Source organism: Phalacrocorax carbo, chromosome 3 (genome assembly GCF_963921805.1).
Source record: "Phalacrocorax carbo chromosome 3, bPhaCar2.1, whole genome shotgun sequence".
Lineage (NCBI taxonomy): Eukaryota > Metazoa > Chordata > Aves > Suliformes > Phalacrocoracidae > Phalacrocorax > Phalacrocorax carbo.
The window spans coordinates 26,051,179-26,074,022 of NC_087515.1; the positions used below are offsets into that span (position 1 = coordinate 26,051,179).

The window sequence follows — 22,844 nt, forward strand, 5'->3', positions numbered from 1 at the left end:
ATGAAAGAATTAGTTTGTAAATAATTATCAACAGAAACACAGTACAAATCTGAGCATTCTTAGAAATAGGCTTCAGAATGAGTGTTCTCACATATTTAAGTTGACAACAGCGATCAGATTCTTTTTTTTTTTTTTTTTTTTGGCCTCATCTATCCAGGCGCTCGTCAGACTGCATCTTAAAAGCTCTGCACACACCCACAGATTTTTGTTTTTCGTGCCTTGTAAGCACCCTGAAGGCTATCTCTACTAATTTTTCCCCTTCTGAAAAAATGCCACTGACCTGGGAAGTTAAAGCTGTTTCACTGAAGCTTTCCTTGAGGGATTCATCATGATGCAGTAGTTTATACGCTAGTGCTCCCTGTCCATCAATGGTCCCACTATAATAGCATCTGCAATAACTGAAAACTCAATTTCAACTTCTACAATTGATTAAGTAACATTTGTTGCTGTCAAATGAGAAATGCTTACTTAATATAACAGAGCATTTGCTTCTTACCAAACATTTGCCCCTTGTCTGCCAGGTGGGAGTTCCCCTTCAGTTCAGACTGGTCCTCGGCTTTCATGAATTATTTGCCAGAACTATGTTAGGGACTTCCCACTCTTCCACTAGTTCCTGCTCCTCTGCTGTTCAGTGCTGTCCCCTCAGGAACACCTGCACAATCATCTCTAAGAGTGCATGAAGTTAATCACGGCATTTTCTAGCTTGTTTTTTTTTTTAACTGTCACTTGCTAGGAGGTATTTATGATGGATGGTTCTATCAGTTTGATGGCTTCTTTTGTTCTGGGGCTAGTTTAGAGACTTTATAACAATGTGCTAGTGAGTTTGTTGCACCATACTTATTTATAATTAGAGCTCCTGCAAGCTGATTGGTGAGCTGTTTAACTTACCGAGGTAGATTTGTTTAACTCAATTTCCTAAATATGATTAAAATGAAGTGCATGAGTAAATATTCTCAGAATGATTATTAGAGGCAAGATGTTTAATTAGGTGGAATAATAATGAGATCAGCAATTCCCAGGCTCTGATGGAAGACACCATTTCATTCCCAATGCGACCACCCCCTCAGGTCAGGGAGGGGCGAGGGAACGCAAGAAGCCGCCTTTGGAAACCAGCCACAGGCACCCAGGGAAGTTCATAGCAGCTTTAAAATCCGCAGGCCTTCGCTGTTGCTACTTGCATTCAGTGATCACTGTTAGAAAACAATTTGAAAAGGTGGGGGTGTGTGTGCGTGCTTGTGTTCCTATTTTAGGGTAGAAAGTGTGCCATATTGGGCTGAATTGCCTTCACCCCCCTCAAAAAACAAAGCCCCCAGGAGCCGTTTGGGCGGAACTGAACGCTCCGTGATCCTTCTGTACATCTTTTCAAGTGAATGGGTTATCATCAGGGCAGCATCGGGACGGGCTCCTTTTCTTTTACAAAACTCAGATTTTCCGTGGCATCGGGAAAATGGTTTTGGATAAAAGATCTGACGGGGCCGTTACCCCCTCACCCCCCTCCCCAATACCTGCCGCCCCTCCGGCCGCGCTCTCCTCGCAGCCCGCCCCTGGCCGCACCGCACCGTGGGGCTCTCCTAGTACTTGAGCTTTGCGGCGCGAGGGGACCCCTGATGCGCCCCCACAGCCGCGCCCGAGCCGCCGGTGCTCGGAGCTCCCTCGCGGCCGGTCGCCCCGCCCTGCCGTGGGCGACGGCCTCGCGGGCCAATCACGAGCCGCCTCCGCCCCGCCCTTGCGCTGCCACCTCCAATGGAGTTTGAATGCTTCCGAACCAGCCAATCTCGAGGGCAGGCGGCCCGGCGCTGCGCCCTCATTGCTAACGAGGCGAGGTTCGCATGGCCAGCGGCGTCGTGGCGGGGCCAATCAGCGCGCTGGGGCGCCCCGTTGCTCGGGCGTGCACTAAACGGCCGCCGGGGCAGCGGCAGCTTTGAATTGCGGCGGGGAGCGCGGCGTTCGGCCGAGGTAGGGAGGGTGACTGACTGACTGACTGACTGACTGACTGACTGACTGACTGACTGACGCTGGACCCCTGTCGGTGTTTACCAGTGAGTGAGCGAGGGGTGGGCCAGGGGGCTCGGGGCGCCCGCCCGCCTCTGCGGGGCCGGGGCTGTCAGGCAAGGCGGGCGGGCTGGCGCTGCGGTGCCCCGGGCGCCTCGCAGTGCTGTCCGGTAACGCCGTGACGGAGCGGGTGAGCGCCCTTGGTTAGGGCGCGGGGCGCAGCTCTCTCCGCCCATGGTTGAGCCCAGTGAGGTTCGTGAGCCGCCTAGTTCTGCGTGGGCTCTGCCTCTCCGTCGTTGGTCTCCGGTTTTACTTATTTTGAGGGCATTTTTCTCTCACGAATAATCCCCGAGCTGTGCTGCTGTCCCGAGGAAATAAGCCCGTGCCAGATCCTTTAAAGGCGGAGTCATTGCAACAAGATAAAAGGAAATCGAATGAGTGCGTCAAACTTGTATTTAAGGGCTGAGTGTCGTACAGCAGTTCCTGCCAGTAGAGAGCATTCTCAGTGCCCCGAGCTCAGCAGTATTGGTCTGAAAAACTTCTGTAAAGAAAGAGGTGTATCTGCCACCTAACACAAAGCCATAGTCTCCATAAGGCTTTCTGGTTAAACACCCCTGGAGTATAATGCACTCGTAAGTGCTTGTGACTTTTTGCAATGTAAACATCAAAATAAGATGTGGAGAGAAAGTTTCTGAAATAGGGCGGTCAAATGCAATTATAACAATAACTGGGTTTATATTCTTAGGAGATTGATTTTTCACGAGGTTTTTAAATCTCATCTTAACTGGACTAGTGTGTCAAAATAGGACCTAATATTAAAAGTTGCTGCTTGGTGTTTGGATCAGAAAGCCTGCATGGTTGTGAAATACTGTAGTCTAATCACTGCTAAGATTTAAAATGCAATTTATTTAAAAGGGAGTTTTATATAATCTCTTTTAAGGTCTAATTGTAGCTGTCTCTGTGTTTCAGAAATAGTACTATCCATTTTGTATTAAACAAGAATCCTGTCAATATGAGCTGGGCTGTGGAGGAATGGAAAGAAGGCCTCTCCCCCAGAGTCCTTCAGAAGATTCATGAGCTGGAAAGTCAAGTAGACAAGCTTAAAAAGGAACGTCAGCAAAGGCAATTCCAGCTGGAGTCTTTGGAGGCAGCTTTGCAAAAACAGAAACAGAAGGTAACGTTGGTTCTGTGGTCATTCCCTATAATGCTGTTCTCCATGCCAAACACAATTATAAAGATTTATTATCTGGTTGTCGTTAGGGGGTGAGTTAGTGTTTTCTTTCTTCCTGCTGACTGACCAAAAAGGTGGCATGGAAATAAAAAGTGCTTATCTTACTTCATACTCACCATCTTGTCCCTTCTGTTTAGTTCTCATTGACTCTTAATAGAATTCCTGCCTCCTATCTGTGTTTGGCATAATTGTCCATCTCGAGATGTCTGTTTACTTTGAGGCTTTCCTACATTTCTTTAAGATTAGGAAAAACAAATTACTCTATTGTTTTGCCTATTAAAAATATTGATAATGACTAGACCTGTTTTGTATAACAGAACTGCGCAGTTGACAGCCTCTTACTGTTTCACTTTGCCTGCAGATACCTATCATCTTTTACTTAGTTTATGTAATTCTCTGGGTTGTTTTCCTTGTAGAGACTGTATTTTGGGATTTGGTTTTCTTTTTCTTTTTTGGGGGCTGTAATTCTATACCTCATCTGGCTCTACCCTGTCAGCCCTCTAGCCAAGAAACCAGAGACCTTCTTGGTCAGGGTCTTACCATGCTTCAGATGAGAAGTGATTCATTTGGTTGAATTTTATTTTGTAGTGTTTGAATAAAGCTTAGAGGCAATTTACAAAGGTGGCCTTTTATTCCCTCTAGGCTGCTACAATTTTCTAGCAAAACGTAAACCTGATAGTTTTCTTTGAGTTTCTTCTTGTGAGTTTCCGGGTATTTCAACCATCCAGTTGAACTGCTGTGCTTCCCAAACAAAAAGAAGGGGTGCACTTGAATAGGTGTGCTTTAAAACTCTCATAAGCAGCAGCTAATACTCACTACTTTTCAGACAAAATAATAATGTTGTGCAAAGATGTAGCCTGCCCCTCAGAAGCTGGAGGGGAGAAGGACAACTCTACTGCCAGGCCCTATTTCCAGTTTCAAAGCCATGACTCTTCATCATCACTGTGCATTCTTTGTTTAGTGAGTCAAGGTATTCTGGTTGCTAAAGTTGATAGGCTGCAAAGAGAAGTGAGATGATCAGTGAAGAATGCAGACTAGTGCGGATTGCTAGTATTTAAGAATTAATTTTTTTTATGAGCTTGTGTCCAGTTAATAAATAAAAAATGTTAATGTCACTGAGTTGGATTTTAGGAAATGTGGTTTTGTTCACACCCAAAAATATTTAAACTGTGTATATCTGAGATTTTCAGTGCTGTCAGGATTTTGAAATGCTAGGAAGAAACTAACAGTATGTAAACTTTGTGTTATTTAAAATAATAATAATTGCACAGAAGTGTAGAGAGGACTACAGAGATTTTTTGAAATGGTCTATATTCCAACTAGGTTGAAAATGAAAAAAATGAAGCTGCAACACTAAAAAGAGAGAACCAGAGCTTGATGGAATTGTGTGATAGTCTTGAGAAAGCAAAGCAGAAAATTTCACATGATCTTCAAGTAAAAGAATCTCAAGTCAACATTCAGTCAGGGCAGCTGAATTCCAGCAAGAAAGACATTGAAAGGCTTGAACAAGAGCTGAAAAGGTGAGGACTTGCTGTATGTCTCTAACCTATGTATAATGGTTATTTTTCTCATGTTTTACTCATTTAATGAGCTCTGAATGGTCTTTTTCTTCACCTCATAATTTGTTCAGATTTTGTGACCAAAACCTAAAACATTTGGCCTGTTTTTACATACACACATGCATGTATGGACTTACACATAAATCTGTGTGCCATTTGAAGCAGTTAGCACCTATAGTTCCTGTTTAATTTGGGAGAATTCTACAGTGTCATGTGAAAAGAGATGAAAAGGGAGCCTTTCACTCTATGGTTTTTAAGCCAAAAGAAGAAAAACCCAAAAAAACCTAGCACAACTGGGTCACTTGGCAAAAGTAACCTGCAAAGAGCTTCGAGTTGTAAGGAAAGTACATGGACAATTCAGTCTGTAAGATCAAGTCTAGCAATTATATATGACTGCTGGAAGAAGGAGGCATGAACATCTTTAGGAGTGGAAGAAGCAGCTGCCAAAAGCAATGATGCTGTGACTGAATCACTGACTCCAGTTGCTTTGGTAAAGTAGTGCCTAATTCATAACACCTCAACTTGTAAACACTGTTATTACTGAGTCAGTATGTGGGTACTGTCTGTAGGGGTGGAATGCAATTCATACAATAAAAGAATCTTCTGTAATGCAGACACATCTAAAATCCTTCATCTGAGGGTGCTATACAAATGGAACGGTTGCCCAGAGTGAAGCGAATGTTGTCATGTGATAAACTTGCTGTTGTACTAGAGGCACCCTCCATTCTTGAATAAAAGTATTTCTGAAACTTTGTGTGTGTCACTAAGGCCAAACAACCTGCCTTTGCAATAAACCGTTGTGTTAGTACTAGTGATGCAGAATTACTGTCACAGAGAGGGGTGAGTCTGTGGTACCAGGTTTCTTAATGGTTTGGGTTAGTGGGTGGTTGGTTTTGTTTTGTTTTGTTTTCATGGCCTGAGGTATGTCTGCTTTCTTTAACTTTTGGATGGCATATCTCATACGTGTCCTGATAGAAACAAATAAAGAAGAAGCTCTGTTGGTCTTTGTGGCTTTGCCCATTCCCCCCACCCCAGGAAAACTAAAGGCAGTTGAAGTATTTGACTGCTGTGAGAAGAGTTTCAACAAATATGTCAAATTTCAAGACATTTCAAAAAACAATTTATGGCATGTAGAAACACCAGCTTTGTGTAAGGAGTAGCTTAGATCTATCAAAGAAGAATCTAGTGAAATTCAACAGGGTTGATAGAGAAGACGTGAGCGTTGTCAAATGTTGAGCCAGAGAGATTGTGGGCTAAGGATATGTGTTCCATTTATCCATTCCCAAAATTAAGTCCGGTTTACTGAATTATCTTCTTTCCATTATATTACTTTGTATAGCTGTCTGCTACAAAAGATCATCAGTTACTACATGTAGCTTGATCTTGACAATCAGTTTTGGTTTGTCTTTGGTTCTGTTTTGTTTTATGCTGATAACTGCTCATTTACCACTTCATAGCAACTGACAATCAACTGGGAGAGAAGTTCTTGGTGTTGTGCTGTAAAAGGGAGGGGGAAATGGAAAGGCAAGTTGTGGGGTCACTAATGTGATGGGCTGCAGTCTGGAACCATTGGCTTATCAACCTGTGTCCACTGGGCAGGACAAAAGTTGTTCTATAACCTTCAAACTAGTTATCTGGTTTCATTGGATGAGCTTGTAATTCTTCATGCTTACAAAAGTCATTGGAATGGATGGTCTGCTGTGGTGTTTTGGGTAGTAATGTAAATGGTACACATGAAAAATACACTGTCCAGTGGAGGGTATTCCCTTCCATTTTTATGGTGTACTCGTAGGTTTCTGAAAGTGTGCAGTATCAGAACATAGATAAAAGTAGTATGTTTCCTACCATAAAGATGTTTACTAAAGAGTAAGAGTTTTATGTTATCAGTGCTTATAGTGATTTGGGTGTGTTTAGTTGGACTACAGCTTCATACAGTGAGGTCTTCAGCAGTTCTGATTTTTGTCTACTTTGTGTTTGGTTTTTAGCTTTGACTCCTATGTAACTGATTAAATATGTTGAAACTCTAAATAAAATATATGCATATTTTTGTGTTATAGTACCTAAAAATTTTCAGTGGATGTATCTTGACTTGATCTTTCAGTTCTTGGAATCATGTAATTGTGTATTTCAGGCTCTTAAAAATAATTAACCTTCTAGTTTCCATTACTAATTTCTGCTCCTGCTTCTTTCCTAAACAGATACAAATGCGAGCTTGAGAGAAGTCAGCAAACATTGACTGCAGGAGACTTATCATTCAGTGGCACTCCACAGAAAAGTTTTACTGCTCCTTTAACACCAGTTCTAAGTCATAATGGTAAATGATTTTTGTGTTCATCTAGCGCAGGTAGTTAACTGTCAGTTTCTTGGAAGGTGGAAGAGTATTTTGAACACTAATTACACTTGTAGTGAGTCGCCTAGGCCCTATTATGACCTTTTTATGAGAATAGCTAATTCATAGCACTATAGGTTCCAAGTTTAAAAATTATTATCATAGATTGAACACTTACTGCCAATATTACATCTTTTCAGCACTACATTGATGGGCATGGAATAGTAATAGGAATGTCCATCAACAGACTGCAGCAATGTTCTGAATGTGTGTTCCTAGTCATATAATGAAAATCAAATTTCTTCCTTTATGTACCACAGTACTTTAACTAAAGTTAACTTTATTTAACTAAAGTTAACTTTAGTTAAAGTTCAGTCAACAGTCATATATGTTCTTTAGAAAATTATTTTCTTATTCAGACTACTATTGTGTATGATATTCTGCACAATTTATGCACTGTATCCATTTCAAAGCATCACTTCTATCTCCAAATTAGTGACATCAAATAGATTTAAATATTTGAATGAACTGGAAAAGCGAAAGGAAGTTTCTTTAACTGGAGAACTGTTCTGTAGCCAGACACCTTTATTCTGTCTATGCTGAAAACTTTGATAGGTTCAACATTACACAAGCTGTTTACCTCTTTCTTTGCTGTGAACAAACTTTCAGTGAGTTTGGCATCTCAATCTTACTCCAATGAGAAATCTGAGATACTTTCTTGCACTCTTGTTCCTTTTAATTTCTTTAGATCTATCTGAAAAGGGGTACAGTAGTGGCAGCGTTAAGCATTCCACTAAGTGTGGCACTCCCAAAATGGGAATTAGATTAAAGTGATTTAAATAACTGTATTTAAAATGGTATTGCTGGGGAGGGAAAGCTGGAGTCTTAAATTCTTTAGGAACATAGAATATCTCAAGTAGGAAGGGACCCAAAGATCTAACTCCCTGCTCCTTGCAGGACTGCCTAAAACTATATCGTATGACTAAGAGCATCATTCAGACGCTCCTTGAACCCTGAAAGGCTTGGTGCCATGACCACTCCTCTGGGGAGCCTGTTCCAGTGACTGACCACCCTCTCAGTGAAGAACCTTTCCCTAATGTCCAGTCTGAACTTCCCCTGACACAGCTTCATTCCATTTCCTCACGTCCTTTCACTGGTCACCAGAGAGGGGAGATCAGCACCTCCCCCTCCACTGCCCCCCTTGAGGAAGTTGTAGCTTGCAATGAGGTCACCCCTCAGCCTTCCTTTCTCGAAGCTGAACAAATCAAGTGACCTCAGCCATTCCTCTCAAGTCTTGCCCTCGAGACCTTTCACCATCTTGGTTGCCCTCCTCTGGACACACCCTAAATAGTCTGATGTCCTTATATTGAGGTGCCCAAAATGGCATACAGTACTCCAGGTGGGGCCATGCCAGTGCAGCGCAGGGGGGAAAAATAATTTTCCTGAGAGAGTTGTAGAATTACATACAAATTCAAGAAAAGGGAAGGAAGATTTTTGTTTTGGGCTAGTATGCTCCTCTTACAATTTCAGCGGAAGAATCCTAACTAAATTCTTTGTCCAATTCCTATTGCATTTGAAAGGAACTCAAGGAAAAGATCTAGCCTTATTTTCTGTTCATTTCTTAGTAATATTCATGCTATTGGGCTGCTGGTAGGAAAACTTTTTTAAAAAATTATATAATCTGTACATATGTGTATATATAATGTAATAAAACATCTATGCTGTATATGTCTTTTTACATGTATATATATAATGTATATACAGGTTTTTTTGAGAGAGGGAGATATTAAAAAAATAAAATTCTGGCATTGGATCCTTACTTTTAACAGTTGTGTTTTCATTCTAATGTCAAGTTCCAGATATCCCAGCAGTGTACTTTTGAGGTCCTAAATTACTGAACCTATTGTATATATAGTTGTTTCTTCCTCATGGCATGGTCTGACGCTTAGGATAGCTGTTCGTTTTTATCATTCCTGTGATAGTAATAGGCTAGAAAAGATTACCTATGTACTAAGTTAGACCATGAAGAAGTGTTCATCATGTTTTTGTAGATGCTAAGTTTGAAGAACTAGAAGAAAAATACAAGAAAGAAGTACAGGAAAGAAAAAAGCTAGAATTAGAACTGAAAACCATCCAGGTTAAGGTAAGTGTCTCTTGAGAATGGTATGTGTGATATCTAAGAAAGTAACTGCTGAGTGAACTTGGGAAAATGGAGTGGAAAATGAGTGAAATGTATTCTACATCACTTAAAGTATACTTTAGAAAAAGAAAAAAGATAATCTGTGTTTACTGCCATTCAGAAGTAATCTTGAAGAATCCAGAAAAGCCAGGATAATTGAATAGGAAAGAAGACATTAAAAACAAGAACACATTGGAGCTTGGAAAGGATTGGTAAAGAGAACTGTGCTATTCAGCATATTCATTAGTGATCTGAAGAAGAGTTGAATAATATGGTTGAAGACCACACAGTATTCTGTAATACTAAATAATTGCAATAATTAAGATGATAAGTGAAAATTAGTGTTTAAAAAAAATAGTGAAGTAACGCATCTGGAAAACAAGCTGAGCAATGCATACCTGGTACATTCAGGTTCTAAATTTAATGAAATTATTCTAGGAAGCAGTTTAGTAACTGTTGTGGCTAGTTCTCTGAAAAATTTAATGTGTTCAGCAATGATGAAAAAGAATTTTTTAGGAAAAGAATTAAGAACTAATGAGAAAATAATCTTTGCCTGTATATAGCCAAATGGCTTTCACATCTTGACTATTGCTTGCAAATTCTGTTCATCTCATCTCCGAACAGATATGGTAGAAGTGGATGGTACAAAGATGAGTGAGAATCAAGGGAGGAAACAGGGAATGTTCATCTTCCTGTTTTTCGTAGAGCAGAATTACAGTACCAGCTCTGTGAGAACAAAACCTATTTTATTTCACTGTGCTGTGTTAAATGGCAGAATGGTTTGTCACAGAGTATTGTAAAGAGGCCAAGATGCAAACAGAAGCAAAAGAGAAAGTACATCTAAAGTATTTCAGTAAAAAAGATTATTAATTCCCCTTAATTTCCTGGATTCAAACTTTTGTCTCAGAAAATCAGTGAATTTAAATGGCGTGTAAGGGGAATGATTATTATATACATGGTTAAGTTTTTATGCTCTTTAGCTATAAACAAAGTACTTTATAGGATTGGACACAGCATTCTGGACTATATAGGTTTCTGGTCTTAGTATAGCTATTCCTACATAACAACATATTCTCCGGTTGGACTGAGAAGTTGCACTGGGTATTACCTGGTTTGGGGCTTCAGTTTAAAAAAAAAATAAAAATCAAATGAGACACATTTGAAAATCCAGTTAAAAATACAATAGGGGCTTTACTGTTTGAGGGTTTTTTTCACTTAAGTAGGAGGAAAAAACACCTAGTATTTTGGCTGTGTAAATTTTTTCCATAGAAGAGGTAGGAAGCTGGTACCTGGCATATTTTATTATTGCGGTTCTGGGGTGTTCTGTGTGTGTAAGTTGGAATAAATGAGTCTGTTCTGAATTTACCTGTAGAAGAACTAAATGTGGGTCAGATATCAGATATGTTAGTCCAGACTTCTATATTTCTTGCAGCTTATATTTCTTGCAGCTTACTTGTGTCAGCACTTGCCTGTAAAAATGTAGGCTTTGATTTTGAAAAATGTAGGAGGTAAGTGATGGGATCTCTCTGGAAAAAGACAAAAATCTGGGTATGTTACTTACAAAGATACACTGTTTGAACTACTCTTTTGGAGATCTTGGTTTGTGTTTATAAATATCAGCTATTCTTGGATACTTGGGCTAAAGTTATTTATGTAGTATAAAAATTATACGAATCAGTAGTTTGCACTGGTGGATGATACGATGTTATAAAAATGTTGAAATGACCACAACCTGTTATCTACTTACTAATAGACTGTTTTGTTATATGTTCGATAAGGAGGTGTATAAAAAGAGATCCTTTTTTTTTCTTGGGCACAGAAAATAAATCAGCCTCGTCCTCAAAGCACTTTGAGTCACAGGGAGATTGCTCGGCATCAGGCTTCCTCGTCCGTGTTTTCATGGCAACAAGAAAATACACCATCTAGAAATCAAGAAACACCTGCAATAGGAAGTTGTACAACATCCTCCTTTCCATGGGAAACAGAAACAAATTCTAGTGTAATATTAGAGAAGAACGAGTTCAACAACAGCTTTGCTGAGAATTGGAATTCCTCACTTGTGATCCAGCTAAGAGCACAGAACCAAGGTATCGGATATATTTCTTTAAAACACAAAGGCAGTCTCCTGTATGGTTTCATGAAACCTGGTGGGTGGATAGAAGAGAGGTATTGAAAGATACCTGGTTTTGCCTTTGGCAGCTAGCCCAGTTGGCTGCTGTTGTGGGTATTTTCAATGCTCAGCCAGTACATAGAGACTAGCCACAAGCTGTTATCTTTTACATAAGGGGTGTGAGAGTTGGAAGAGAGGAGTTTGTATTTTTGGGGTGGGTAGGGGTCATTGTATAAAAGGAAAATGGCCTTCTCCAATAGTTCTATTGCTCATGGCACAATTCTTTTAGAGTTAAAAAACTCTTCAGGACTTCATTACATCTCTCTGTTAAATTCAATTATATCACATCCTTAATTTTGTATGACTCTTGAGATTTATGGCTGAGCAATACCTGTGTTAAAAATTTGTTGACTGAACATGCTTAATGTATAACCGAGTTGGTCCATAATGGATGTTACTGGAAGCACAGAATTGAAGTATGATGCAAAAAGTACAATGAAAAAGCAAGGTATGGTCTAGTATTGCGCATATTGATATGAAGAAATACTCCTGATATCTGATAGTCAGAAGACAGCAAATGGTTTTTTGTGGATTTGGTGAACGCTTACTTAAGCCTACTATTTGGACAAGCTATTTCACTAAAGTCTTCTTGTAGGACTGTTTTACAAGTTCCTGTACTCTCCAAGCTGTTTATTGAAATACCTACATGTAAAACTTCAATCTAGGCAGCATTTTCAACTGGGAAGCCATCTAAAGTCAGCATCAGGAAGACAGTTTTTTGTTGGTTTCTCTTTTTTTTTTTTTTTAACTAAAAGAATTAGCAGATAAAGTAGTTCTGCCTAACAGTCCCTATAACTGACTAATGTTTTCTACTGTAAAATTGTATAGTGATTTTGGAACATGAACTCTTACTGATGTATATGGTTACAGGATCACTTGGTTTCACTTTATATGTATGCTGCTTTGGGACAGGGAAAAGATTAAAATACAAAATACTGCGTTTACACACGCCTAACAGCTGAAAAGCCTCTTGGATGCAGAGACTCACAGTTGCCCCAAACAAATGTTTGTAGTGGATATCTTTCCTTTTAAAAAGTAAAAAAAAAATTAAAATAGATATGTCAAGTGACATGTTTCTTTGTGTCTGAAACCAGAAACAAACCAACAAAAACAAACCAGCAGAGGAGCAAATTGCCTTTGCAGCATTTGTGCCTGACCTTGTATTTTGCTGTGTTCTGATATATTATGAAGTAGAAATTATTGATTTAGAGTCAACTATCTTTCGGTCTTGATAGTTTAAGACATTGATGTAGTAGTAGAAGAGAGTTGAAACTTTTTGTTTTAGCTTGCTGAACGTTTTACAGGGTGTCTGCCTGTGTCAGGAACATGGGTTGTTATTAGGCATACTAAATATTTTAGAATGTGTAGACACATGGAAATTTGAGAACCAGGAACACATACCTTTTCTAAGCAGAAAGTATCCTTGATCTTTACTGTTTTTAAAATTCAGAGTTAAATTCCACTGTTAAAGACCTAGAACAACAACTGAAAGCTCAGGAAAAAGTAAAGAAATCCCATATGAATAAACATCAAGAGACTGAGCTGCAGATGGACAGAATGAAGTTGGAATTAACAGAGAAGGATAAAGTTCTGAACAAAACCAGAGATAAACTGACTCAAATGAGAACACAGCTTGATCAAGCTGCCACACAGGTAAAGTGTTGCATCACACATCTTCTGACTGTCCTTACTATTCATTCTCAGTATTAATGTGTGTTAGTTTTCAGCCATTTTAGTAAGAACCAAGATTGTCAGATAAGTTTCTTGAGCATTTGCTGAGGATCAAGTTTTCAGAAGTATATGGTAGTTTGATATGTATTACCTGTAAAAATGTAAATACTTGTAAGCAGTTGCCTATTGTCTGAGAGGTTCTTATATCACTTGAAGAAATATTTTTCATCCTCAGGCAAGATTGACTGGAATACTGAAAAATGTTTTCTGACCAAGTTGCATAGAGCAACAATGACATCTGGTGGCAAGTTCTGACCTTAAATAGACTCTGTGATGCAACTTTGGCTGAAAATCAGTATCTGTTGCTTATACTACAGGATGTTGTGGGGGCATAGTCTAGTCTTTGGACTGTAAATTACTTGTGTAAAATAAAATCTAGGTAAAAATGCCATGCAAGATTGAGAATGTATGTAGTTTCTAAATGGGATTTCATGACCTAAACCTAAGGAGTTTGGATTCATAGTAAAAAAGCAATAAGATAGTACTATTTGCTTAGTCAAGAATTTACAGAGTATATTTAAATGCATATAAAAACATGAAATTGTTCAGATTTTTTATCTTAATCATGCAAAGAAAAGAATGCCAGTGTTTAAAATAATTTAATTCAAACTGCAGAAGTTAACAAGTGGGAGTTTTCTCTTCTTGATTAATCAAGTTGCGTTACCTTCCTAAAGTCCTCCTTCACAGCATTTGACAAATTTGAAAGTAGTGCACAGACATCATAATTCCTTGAATCTTCGTATTTCCACCTATCTTTTCACTTTTTTTTCTACTACTTTGATTCATATACAAGATAGGAAGAAAGATGTTTCTGTGTGTACCTTCTCAGGTTAATTGTTATCCATCTTTTTCAGCAAGTTTCTACATGTTACCCAAGTATATTGGAAAACTGCTGTTTCCCACAAGTCCTGTTTTGGTCCTTGAAAAATAAAACTTTGCATGTTGAGGGCTAATCAGTCTTCCTTTTGAGAGAGACAGCAACATTCAGCTATTGCTAGCTGTGTAGGAACTGGTTTAGGGGAAATATTTAATGGGAGTAAGGTAAAATCATATTCTTGACACAGTCCATTGACTGCGTAAAGGAACTGTCATCACAGTGAGTTTGTGGGAAGGCAGCTGACCCAATCTAACAGCTCCATTCCTCTGAAAAAGTGTTCCTTTCCATTTATTTGATTCCCCAAATGACCTGATTCAACTTCTGAAATGGTTAGGATATTATGTATTTAATTTTGCCTTGTTAATTTTCTATGGGCTTAAGAGAACGGAATTGTTTTACTAAGGAATCAAAGGGGCATTAAGGTTATATAGCTAGAAACATGCGTGGGGAAGGATGAGGACAACTAGGACTGACTGGCCCCATTTGAATTGAGGTGCAGCCCATCCTTAAGGTGCAGTGCGGCATCCATCTTGTCCCAGAAGGTTTCTTTGGCCCTGCCATCTGAAGGCTGCTCCTTTCTGTTCTTTCTTTCTCGCACTGAGATTGGATCTCTGCCTGTCCCCTGGGCTTTGGGTGTAGAACTGCATTGAGATTCTGGATTTTAGTTTCCTGCCTTGTAGCCTGAATTTAATTTTGGCATGTCCCTTGTGCACTTCTCTGTCACTGGCACTACTCACAGACCTCGACCACAGTACCTCCTCTGCGTTCTCAAGTATTTTCACATCTTGTGAGGTCTGCAGCCCTTCTGCAGGCAAATTTCCATGTGATCTTACAGGAGGTCATGATCCCTCCAGTCTGTGCCTAATAACCAGACATTCCAATACTACTACCTGCTTCTTATTTTTTTGACACAGATGGACTATTGTTTCACTAACTCATTGCACAGCCCTTATTCATGGAAAAAAAACCAGTTCTGTTCACCCTTTGCCATTTTTCTTACCACCTGGAAAAAAAAATATTGTGCATATTTTGCATTAATAGATTGTTTTTGGAATAAAAATGTGTTTTTCTGCTCAGGGAGTTAGGTGGACATTGCTTCACTCTCTCCAGTAGCATAATATTAACATAACGAACTGAATTAGATAACAAGCTGACATACTCTTAACATGGTGGTTAACCTAGAACATAGGCTACTGATTATTTTTTTTTTAAATTGTGAAAAACACTCTCCTGTTGTTGTTAAAGTACACTAAGATAATTGTCGCCTTTTTTCTTGTCCAAATCTGTGTGCTGAATCAGTCTGAAATTCAGTGGAATATCCAGTTATTTTCAGTCTAAACATGAAGCTGTTTAGCAGTTGGTCATTCTTTAGTTCATAGCAACCTGAGGTACTGAAAATATGATCTATTTTTAGTGTCAGATACAGTACGTTTCTGGAGACTGTCAAAGACACTTATTTTCTGAAGATGTTTTTATTATTTTTTGTGTCTACGCATGTGTGTATATATATACATGCCTAACTATACCTATATATAAAAGTATATATATTTTTTTTATATATGTGTGCATATTAGCACTAACATAAGTAAGTACGTATTTAGTACTTTGGATTGCTAAGAATTTATATGGTGCCGGCTAAAGTTATGCTGTAGGTTATAGGAGTTCTAGAACAATTGTAGTAGGTTAAATCAGTCTTTTTGTATGAATGCATATAAATTTAAATAAAATGTCATTTGTGCTTTTAACACTTGTGATTGATAACTAAATGATTTTAGGTCCAAATGATGGAGCAAAAGGTGAAAAGATTGTCAGAAGAACTGAATTGCCAGAGACAAAATGCTGAGAGCACTCGTCAGTCTTTAGAACAGAAAATAAAGGCAAAGGAAAAGGAATACCAACACGTAAGGCAAAAACAACTTCCTAATTTTTACTTCCTAAGGAGATGAAATCACATGCTCATTTTGTGTATCTGCTTTTCAGTTAATTGCAATCACATTTGATAGAGAGGTAAAAGTTGCAAAAGTAATTGAACAACTGAAAGCAAACATTCTAGTAGAGGGAGAGGCTGTTGGAGAGATGCAGAATTATGTTGGTATTCACTAGACAATAGAGAATATGTGCGAGACACCCCATTGAGACACAAATCCATGAGAAACTAGGCTTCATTGTTCACGGAATTATGTATATGTGAGTTCAAACTTAATAACTGACTCAGTTGTTTCAGTGGAATATGAGTTAATTTTTCATCTGTCTCGCACACAAGAAAATAATTTTTTCAGGATTATTCTAATTTTGGTTCATGCTCAGAAGATGGTAAAATATGGGATTAACATAAGTGTCTTTTGTTTCCTTTGTGCCAGCTCTTGCAGAGAGACAAAGTGTAGCAGTATCCCAGGAACTTTCCTGGAGTGAAGTTAGCTTTAATACTGATTTGCATTAGGTCTAAACTCTTTGTGGTTTTCTTTTTAAGCTTAATAACAGAATCGGTGTTAGGAAATGTGAGGCATAGATTTGGAAGTGATAGAAATGGCTTTCAGATGGGCATTTTGAGTTTGCTTTGGGGATTGGGTGAGTGCATTGCCCTGAAGAAGACTGCTGTTGTGTCAGATGTTTAACCTGAAATGTTTTCATCAGTGTATATCCAGAAGGTTAAAATAATTGGCAGAGGAATTCTGCTGGAGTGGGCGATTAACAGTGCTGCTACCAATGCTTTTGAGTGAAAAAGTGGTTTCACAAAGTCTGTTGGTCTAGATGCTAACTCAGGATCTCAGAGATACTGACCCTTGTCTAGAAATGGTAAATAAGAAGAACTGATCTTTGTATTTGAATAGTTGTAGCATGAAAAACCCACTGTTGAAAGGTTCAAATATAGCAGTCATTGTATTAATCAAAAGCCGAGTTGAAGGTCTTCTGTCTTGGTTTCTCCACACAACCCTAGTCCATACTGGCAGCGGAATGCCTGATGTCAGTCCCATCCACCCCTTGGGCACTGGCACCCTATTCAGTGGGCTCACTTATGAATACAGTATTTCTGAGATATTCTTTCAGAGAAGCAGCACGTCATCTTCCACATGGGTTGTTTGTTGCTACAGTTTGTCTCAGTAGCTGATAGTTTGGATGTCAGGCAGTTTAGGTGCCATGCACAGGAACTCCTGTGAAGCAAAATTTGTTTTCAGTTAGAAACAAAAAGACCTTCATAAGACTAATGTGTAAATTCACATACTGTCGTTCTAGGTTGTTCAGCAAGGCCATTAACTGTGAAGAACTCTTTGGGGTTTTTTTTTCTGTAATGTTTGTGACCTGTGAGTTGTTATAGGCTTTTATGAAGTTTGTTTATTGTTCATTTATTTGTAGGATTTGGCTGTCAAGTCCAATTTAAAGGCTCTGTTTTACACATTCTGGCATCCAAAATTGTGTAATATTTTGGAAATTCTGATCTGTGTGTTTTCCTCAGGGAGGGATTCTTCCCTTCTGTGAAACCTAAATACTGCTGCTGGTCCTACTGAATTCCATCCCGTAAAGCCTTGCTGGTGGGTTCCTTATTACATTTCTGCTTCTAGAAGGCAGGTGAGATCCAGGAATGCATTTCATCAACTTTCAGAAAGGCCTGATAACCTCCAGGCCTTGTTCTGAGATGGTAGCACAAGCTAGTTTGAGTTGCAGCTGCGTCAGGGCATAATTTCCAATGTCCTCTCTCAAATTTTATTTAAATTTTTCCATCCAAGTTTCAAATTGAAAAGGTGAGATTCATGTCACCTTACTTCAGACATCTGAAACCTAGGTGTCAGTCTAAGCTTGTTACTTAGGCCTCTACTTTACTCTGCAGAGACAGAGGCACCTTCAGAAGGCAGGTTATTCCAGATGCCTTAGATGTGGGTCTTCACTCTGGGGCTGGGTGTTTGCCTGCTGGCAATGGAAGGAGCCTCCACTTTTAGCTTAGATGTGCATAACTCATTTTTTGAAATCTAAAACTAAAGGAAGCACTTCTTTTGTTTTGAGCATTTGTCTAAAGAAAGAAAGGTTTTCTGCAGTTTCTCTCTTACACTGTAACATGTAGGGCTTAGAAAGCACAGTCTTTTCAGTCCATCAGCTTTAAAAATAATTATTGGAATGCTTTGGGCCAGAAAGACATTGAATTCATCATTCCATTAATAAGGAGTGCACTAGGGTCCAAAGGGCCTACTTGTGTGAGTTCAGGAAATGCTCCTGACCAGAGGTTTGCCAAAGAGCTCTTTGGAGCTAATATGTACTTTACTCAGCGTTAGTTACTAGTGTCAGCTACTCTGACACCCAGGTGGTGTCACATCTTCCCTTTCTAAGTTGTGTAGCACTTCTGTCACCTTCTTGTGTGAGGATGTAGTTGCAGATTTATCTATGTTGGGCTCTGTGTTCAAAAATGCTACGTTACGTGCTAAGTCAGCCTCTCTCCACCCCTCCTTCACCCCCCCCCCCCCCCCCCCCATTTTTCCATGTTTTCTGTTTATGACAGTTCCACCCTCATCCATACTTTCTCTCATAAACAAGAGCTGTTTTTTTACAGGATGTCATACTGGTATAGGAACTGCTTGGGCCTCTTCTGCTGTTTTTGCTCTCGAGCAGAATGTAACGGGTGCTACCATCATTTCACAGATATGACTGACTAAAATACACTGACTTGTGTGCAGGGGCTTCATGCACCCAGGAGCCAGAGCCACATTGCAGAAAATGTCACCTCTAGTTCCTTCACTGTGAACATTTCCTTTCTTCTGATGTTTTTTTTTTGGTTTGGGTTTGTTGGTTGTTTTTTTTTTCCCTTTTGTTTTGTTTAACTGATGACAGTACGGTACTGTGTCTTTTAGTAAAGCAGCTTGCCTGTATGAAGTAGCTTTGCCTATACTCTAAAACTAATAAGAGAAGCACAAGTGTTTTATTGCATTTTCCCCTTCACAAGGATCTTAGAATTTTTTAGTAGAGCATATTGCAACTTTTGCATGGCAATTATTGCTGATAAAAATCCTGATTTTTTTCTTCATTGCTTTTTATTACCCTCATGCCTCTTATTCTTTTACATCCTAATAAATCTCTGAAATCTCTGCAGAATCACAACTCTAAGGTCCAAAGGCATAGGAAAGGCCTCATGAGAAAGGACAAGTACAGCTGTTTATCCTAATGGATGCCTACTTAGCATGGCATAAGATCGACACAAACTATATTGCCCCTCTGCAGGTTTCAGGAAGTCTGTTTTGTGCAGTTTTCATGACTGCCCTTGTAAGATTATCTTGTTGCTCGGTCCCGTGCTAGGTATTATTTTAAGACTTCTTAATTTTCCTAGAAAAATATCAATGGTAAGTAAATAAAAGCCAAATTTGTCCACTTGTAGTGTAACATAATTCTCATGTGAAAATTATCTTTAAGATTAAGAATTTTAATACCATTACTTTCACTAGTTTTAGATTAATTTCTTTTCCTTTCCTGTGATAGGAATGTTGCTGTAATGGAGTTTTTTAAGCAGATGACATAAATCGGGTTAGGGCCATTCTTGCTCATGTGCCGCTTGCAGCATGCGTCAAAGTTGTTTTAAACTGTTGTTCACTGTGTAAGACAAGTGTCTCTGAGCAGGCAGTATCTAATAAAAATCAGTTGTTATTGCTCCCATAACCAAAACAGAGACTTGTTGCAGTTTCTTTCTTTTCTGCTGTACCACTGTTTTCTAGGAACTCTCTTGTCAGCAACATTCCTTACAAACACTGGATCAGCAGTGCAACCAGATAAGAAACAAACTGAATCAGGAGCTACAGCAAGCCAAAAATGACTTCAACGCTCTGCGGGCAGAATTTGACAAAGTAGGCTTTTTCATATTAAAATATTCTACTAGAGCTGGTATTTAGTTGTCTCAGCAGTACTGCCTTAATTTAATTACACGTAAAGCAAAAAATAATTAATGTGGGGACTGGAATTAATGTTTTGTACAGTTTGTATTAGCTGTTTTGTATTTACCATGTCTCACTGAAATACTATGTATTTAAATGTGAATTACAGGCTTTTAAAAGTTTGGGGCTAGTCCATTTCCCACAGGGAAGGAGATGTGAATGCAGAACATTGCAGCTAAAATAAATCTCTTTGAGGGAGGAGCAGCTAAGGCTGATCACAAGAGACACTTTATGTAGAAAACGTGCAGAGGTGCAATTTGGTGATAGAGCTAAACTGATCAGCAGGTAGTTGCTGTTTGGAATAACAGCCCCATTTCATACCCCTAGCCATGCACTCCTGGTACTTTTTTTAGCAGTTCTACCCCCCATGTGACCCTGCAGAGAGCTGACACAGGATCTTAAAGAGAAAGAAAAAATTATATATAAATTAGCATATGTGTACACAGGCAGAAGTGTTTGCTCTCAGTTTAACTCCCTGAATTGGTTTTCTACAAAATCAGGTGAATGTCAGGGCTTGTGTAAGGAGGAACATCAGTACGAAGGAGGTCTTCCACAGCTTTGGCAGCAACTAGCTATTAGAATACATTAGTTGTCACAAAACCACAATTTTAAGGGAGACAGAAAGCAGCACAGGCTTCAGTAGAGGTTTCTTTACATGCACATTTTTTTGTATATGCTTACTGAAGAAATTGATTTCATAGAGAGAAAAATAGGTGCCTTTCAGTTCTTTCTCCAAGAAAGCTAATTTATTACCTAATGACCACAGAATAGACTTCCCTCCCCTCCCATTTTCTGATCTAATAGCATTTCCTTCCTTTTTAATCTGAAGCGTTATAGGACTATTTTGAAAGAGCTAAAACCTCTTCAGTTTTTATAAAATCTGTGTCAATGGAGCAATAAGTGCTGTTATGATCCTAACTTTCTGTTTCTTGTAGCTTAGCAAAAAGGCTGTTACATTCCCAAACTCATTTGTATCTTACAGATATCCTTGTGTTGATGTAGCTGCAAGTTGGATGTATTAATCCAATTGCAGACAGTCTAGAAAAACATGTATTTTAGAGACATACCATCTTTCTGGTCAGAGGCAAAGGAGTGGGAAGGCAATAAGAAGCTATTTTCTAAGCCACAGAAAAGGAACCTTAGGCTCATGGTGGGATAAAATAATGTAGTTTATTTTGTAATAGAGAGTTGGAGTTCAAGAATGGGAGTTTTTTTTAAAAAAAAGTTATATATGCTTGTGAATACAATGTAGATTTTCAACATTCTTACAGGTAATGGCAGTGAAACAACGCTTGGAACACGATACCAGTGATCTCACCCAGAAGTTGTACAGAGCAGAACAGGCTTTATTAGCAGCCCGGACTAAGGAAACTGATTTGACAAGAAGTTTTGAGGTAACCAGTGCAAAGGAGTAGTCGATAGAATTAATAACATAAATTGGCAATCTGTAAACACTAATACTGTTGAGCATTTACTCACAGAGTATATTTTCCCATAAGCAATCTTTAAACACTTCTGTGGATTATCTTAATAACGTATCTTAGTTGTAACACAAAATGAGGTCTTCACTAACTATCTAGATTAATGCAATTTGTGGAATTGGCTTTGGAGTTAGATTTCATTGCTGTAATGCAGCTGATATGGTTCTCGTTCATGTTGGATTTATATTTTCTCAAAAATAGGTTTTTGTTTCAAGACATTCTTGCTCTTGGTCCTGAAATAAAAATTTATCAATGCTTGTCTGATTTTAAAAGTAAATTCTAGGTTCATTGACTACTGCTTTGATGCATACTGCCAAACTCAGCAATTTTGTAGCAAGACTTACTATATCCTCTTATAAAAAAAAGAAGGGGGGGGGCATTTTTTCTTAGAAGAAACACAGTCCACCAAATACACACTGCTGTAAAAACTTTTCCCCCTAAATGAAGATAAATTCAGAGAAGTCTTTGGATGCTGCCATACTACCTCACATTCACACATGCAGAAATCTTTTCACTTTAATCTCTCCTTTGTCTTCTCAGTTATATTGTTTTGCTTTGGTGGCAATTATAGAGCAGCTACGCTTGAAATTGTTACAGTTATGCCTCTAGAGACCTCTCAATGCAAATTCTATCCATTATTTGGAGAATCAGAAGTAAAAAAGAAAGACAGCTCAATACCTACGTAATCCATGTCACAGTTTGTTTTATTTAAACACTCTTATTTTGCTTGTCGCCTGTTGTCGTGAGCAGATATAAAATAATCTGGTATAATCTCTGCCAACCTGTCAAAATACTATGAACAAATTTAAAGTAAAATAGTGGGTTTTGTTCAGATCAGCACAAACGTTGGTACAGCTTTAGTGTATTGTGAAACTTTAGGTACATTCATGTTGGTAGATTTCAGTGTCTGGGAATATTCCCAGCTATTGGAATGTGACTATTTATACCATTAATTGCTAGAACAGCACTTTGCATGGATTTGGCCCAGCTGACTACCACTCTTTCATACAATTCCCAGGCACAGTTTGTTCACATGAGCCTGGGACCATTCCCAGCAAGCGGTTTGGTTAGAGCCACCTGTTTTGGAAGGCAGAAGACTTTAGTGGTACAGATATGGGTTATTCCATGCCATTTGGCCTTGATGCCAGGTAGTGGGCCTTGAAACCTATTTAGTAGATACATGTATCTGGCGCCTTCCAGTGGTAAGGCTAATCAGGATAGTTTTTGTTCTTCCAATCTGTCCCAGAGGAGGAAAGCCTCCATCAAGCTTCTGCACATTCTTAATGTAATCTTTCATATTTTTAATTAAGGAAAAAAATATATCAGATATTGTGGATTCATACCTGTCATGGTTTCAGCTGGGATAGAGTTAATTTTCTTCACTCT

General features: G+C 38.8%; 1 protein-coding gene across 3 annotated transcripts in view; it reads left to right on the top strand.

Moving 5' to 3' along the window:
• Positions 1 to 1,809: 1,809 nt before the first annotated feature.
• The window catches only part of CENPF (centromere protein F), a 44,299-nt gene continuing 23,264 nt past the window's right edge, over positions 1,810 to 22,844 (top strand). For 2 of the 3 annotated variants that reach the window (XM_064446235.1, XM_064446237.1), the window contains exons 1-10: positions 1,810 to 1,956; positions 2,962 to 3,166; positions 4,547 to 4,743; positions 6,981 to 7,096; positions 9,163 to 9,254; positions 11,110 to 11,377; positions 12,911 to 13,113; positions 15,844 to 15,969; positions 19,762 to 19,890; positions 21,249 to 21,371. In XM_064446235.1, the coding sequence (XP_064302305.1) occupies positions 3,005 to 3,166; positions 4,547 to 4,743; positions 6,981 to 7,096; positions 9,163 to 9,254; positions 11,110 to 11,377; positions 12,911 to 13,113; positions 15,844 to 15,969; positions 19,762 to 19,890; positions 21,249 to 21,371 (1,416 nt within the window). In that variant the 5' untranslated portion in view covers positions 1,810 to 1,956; positions 2,962 to 3,004. The other variant, XM_064446236.1, reaches the window with a different exon arrangement.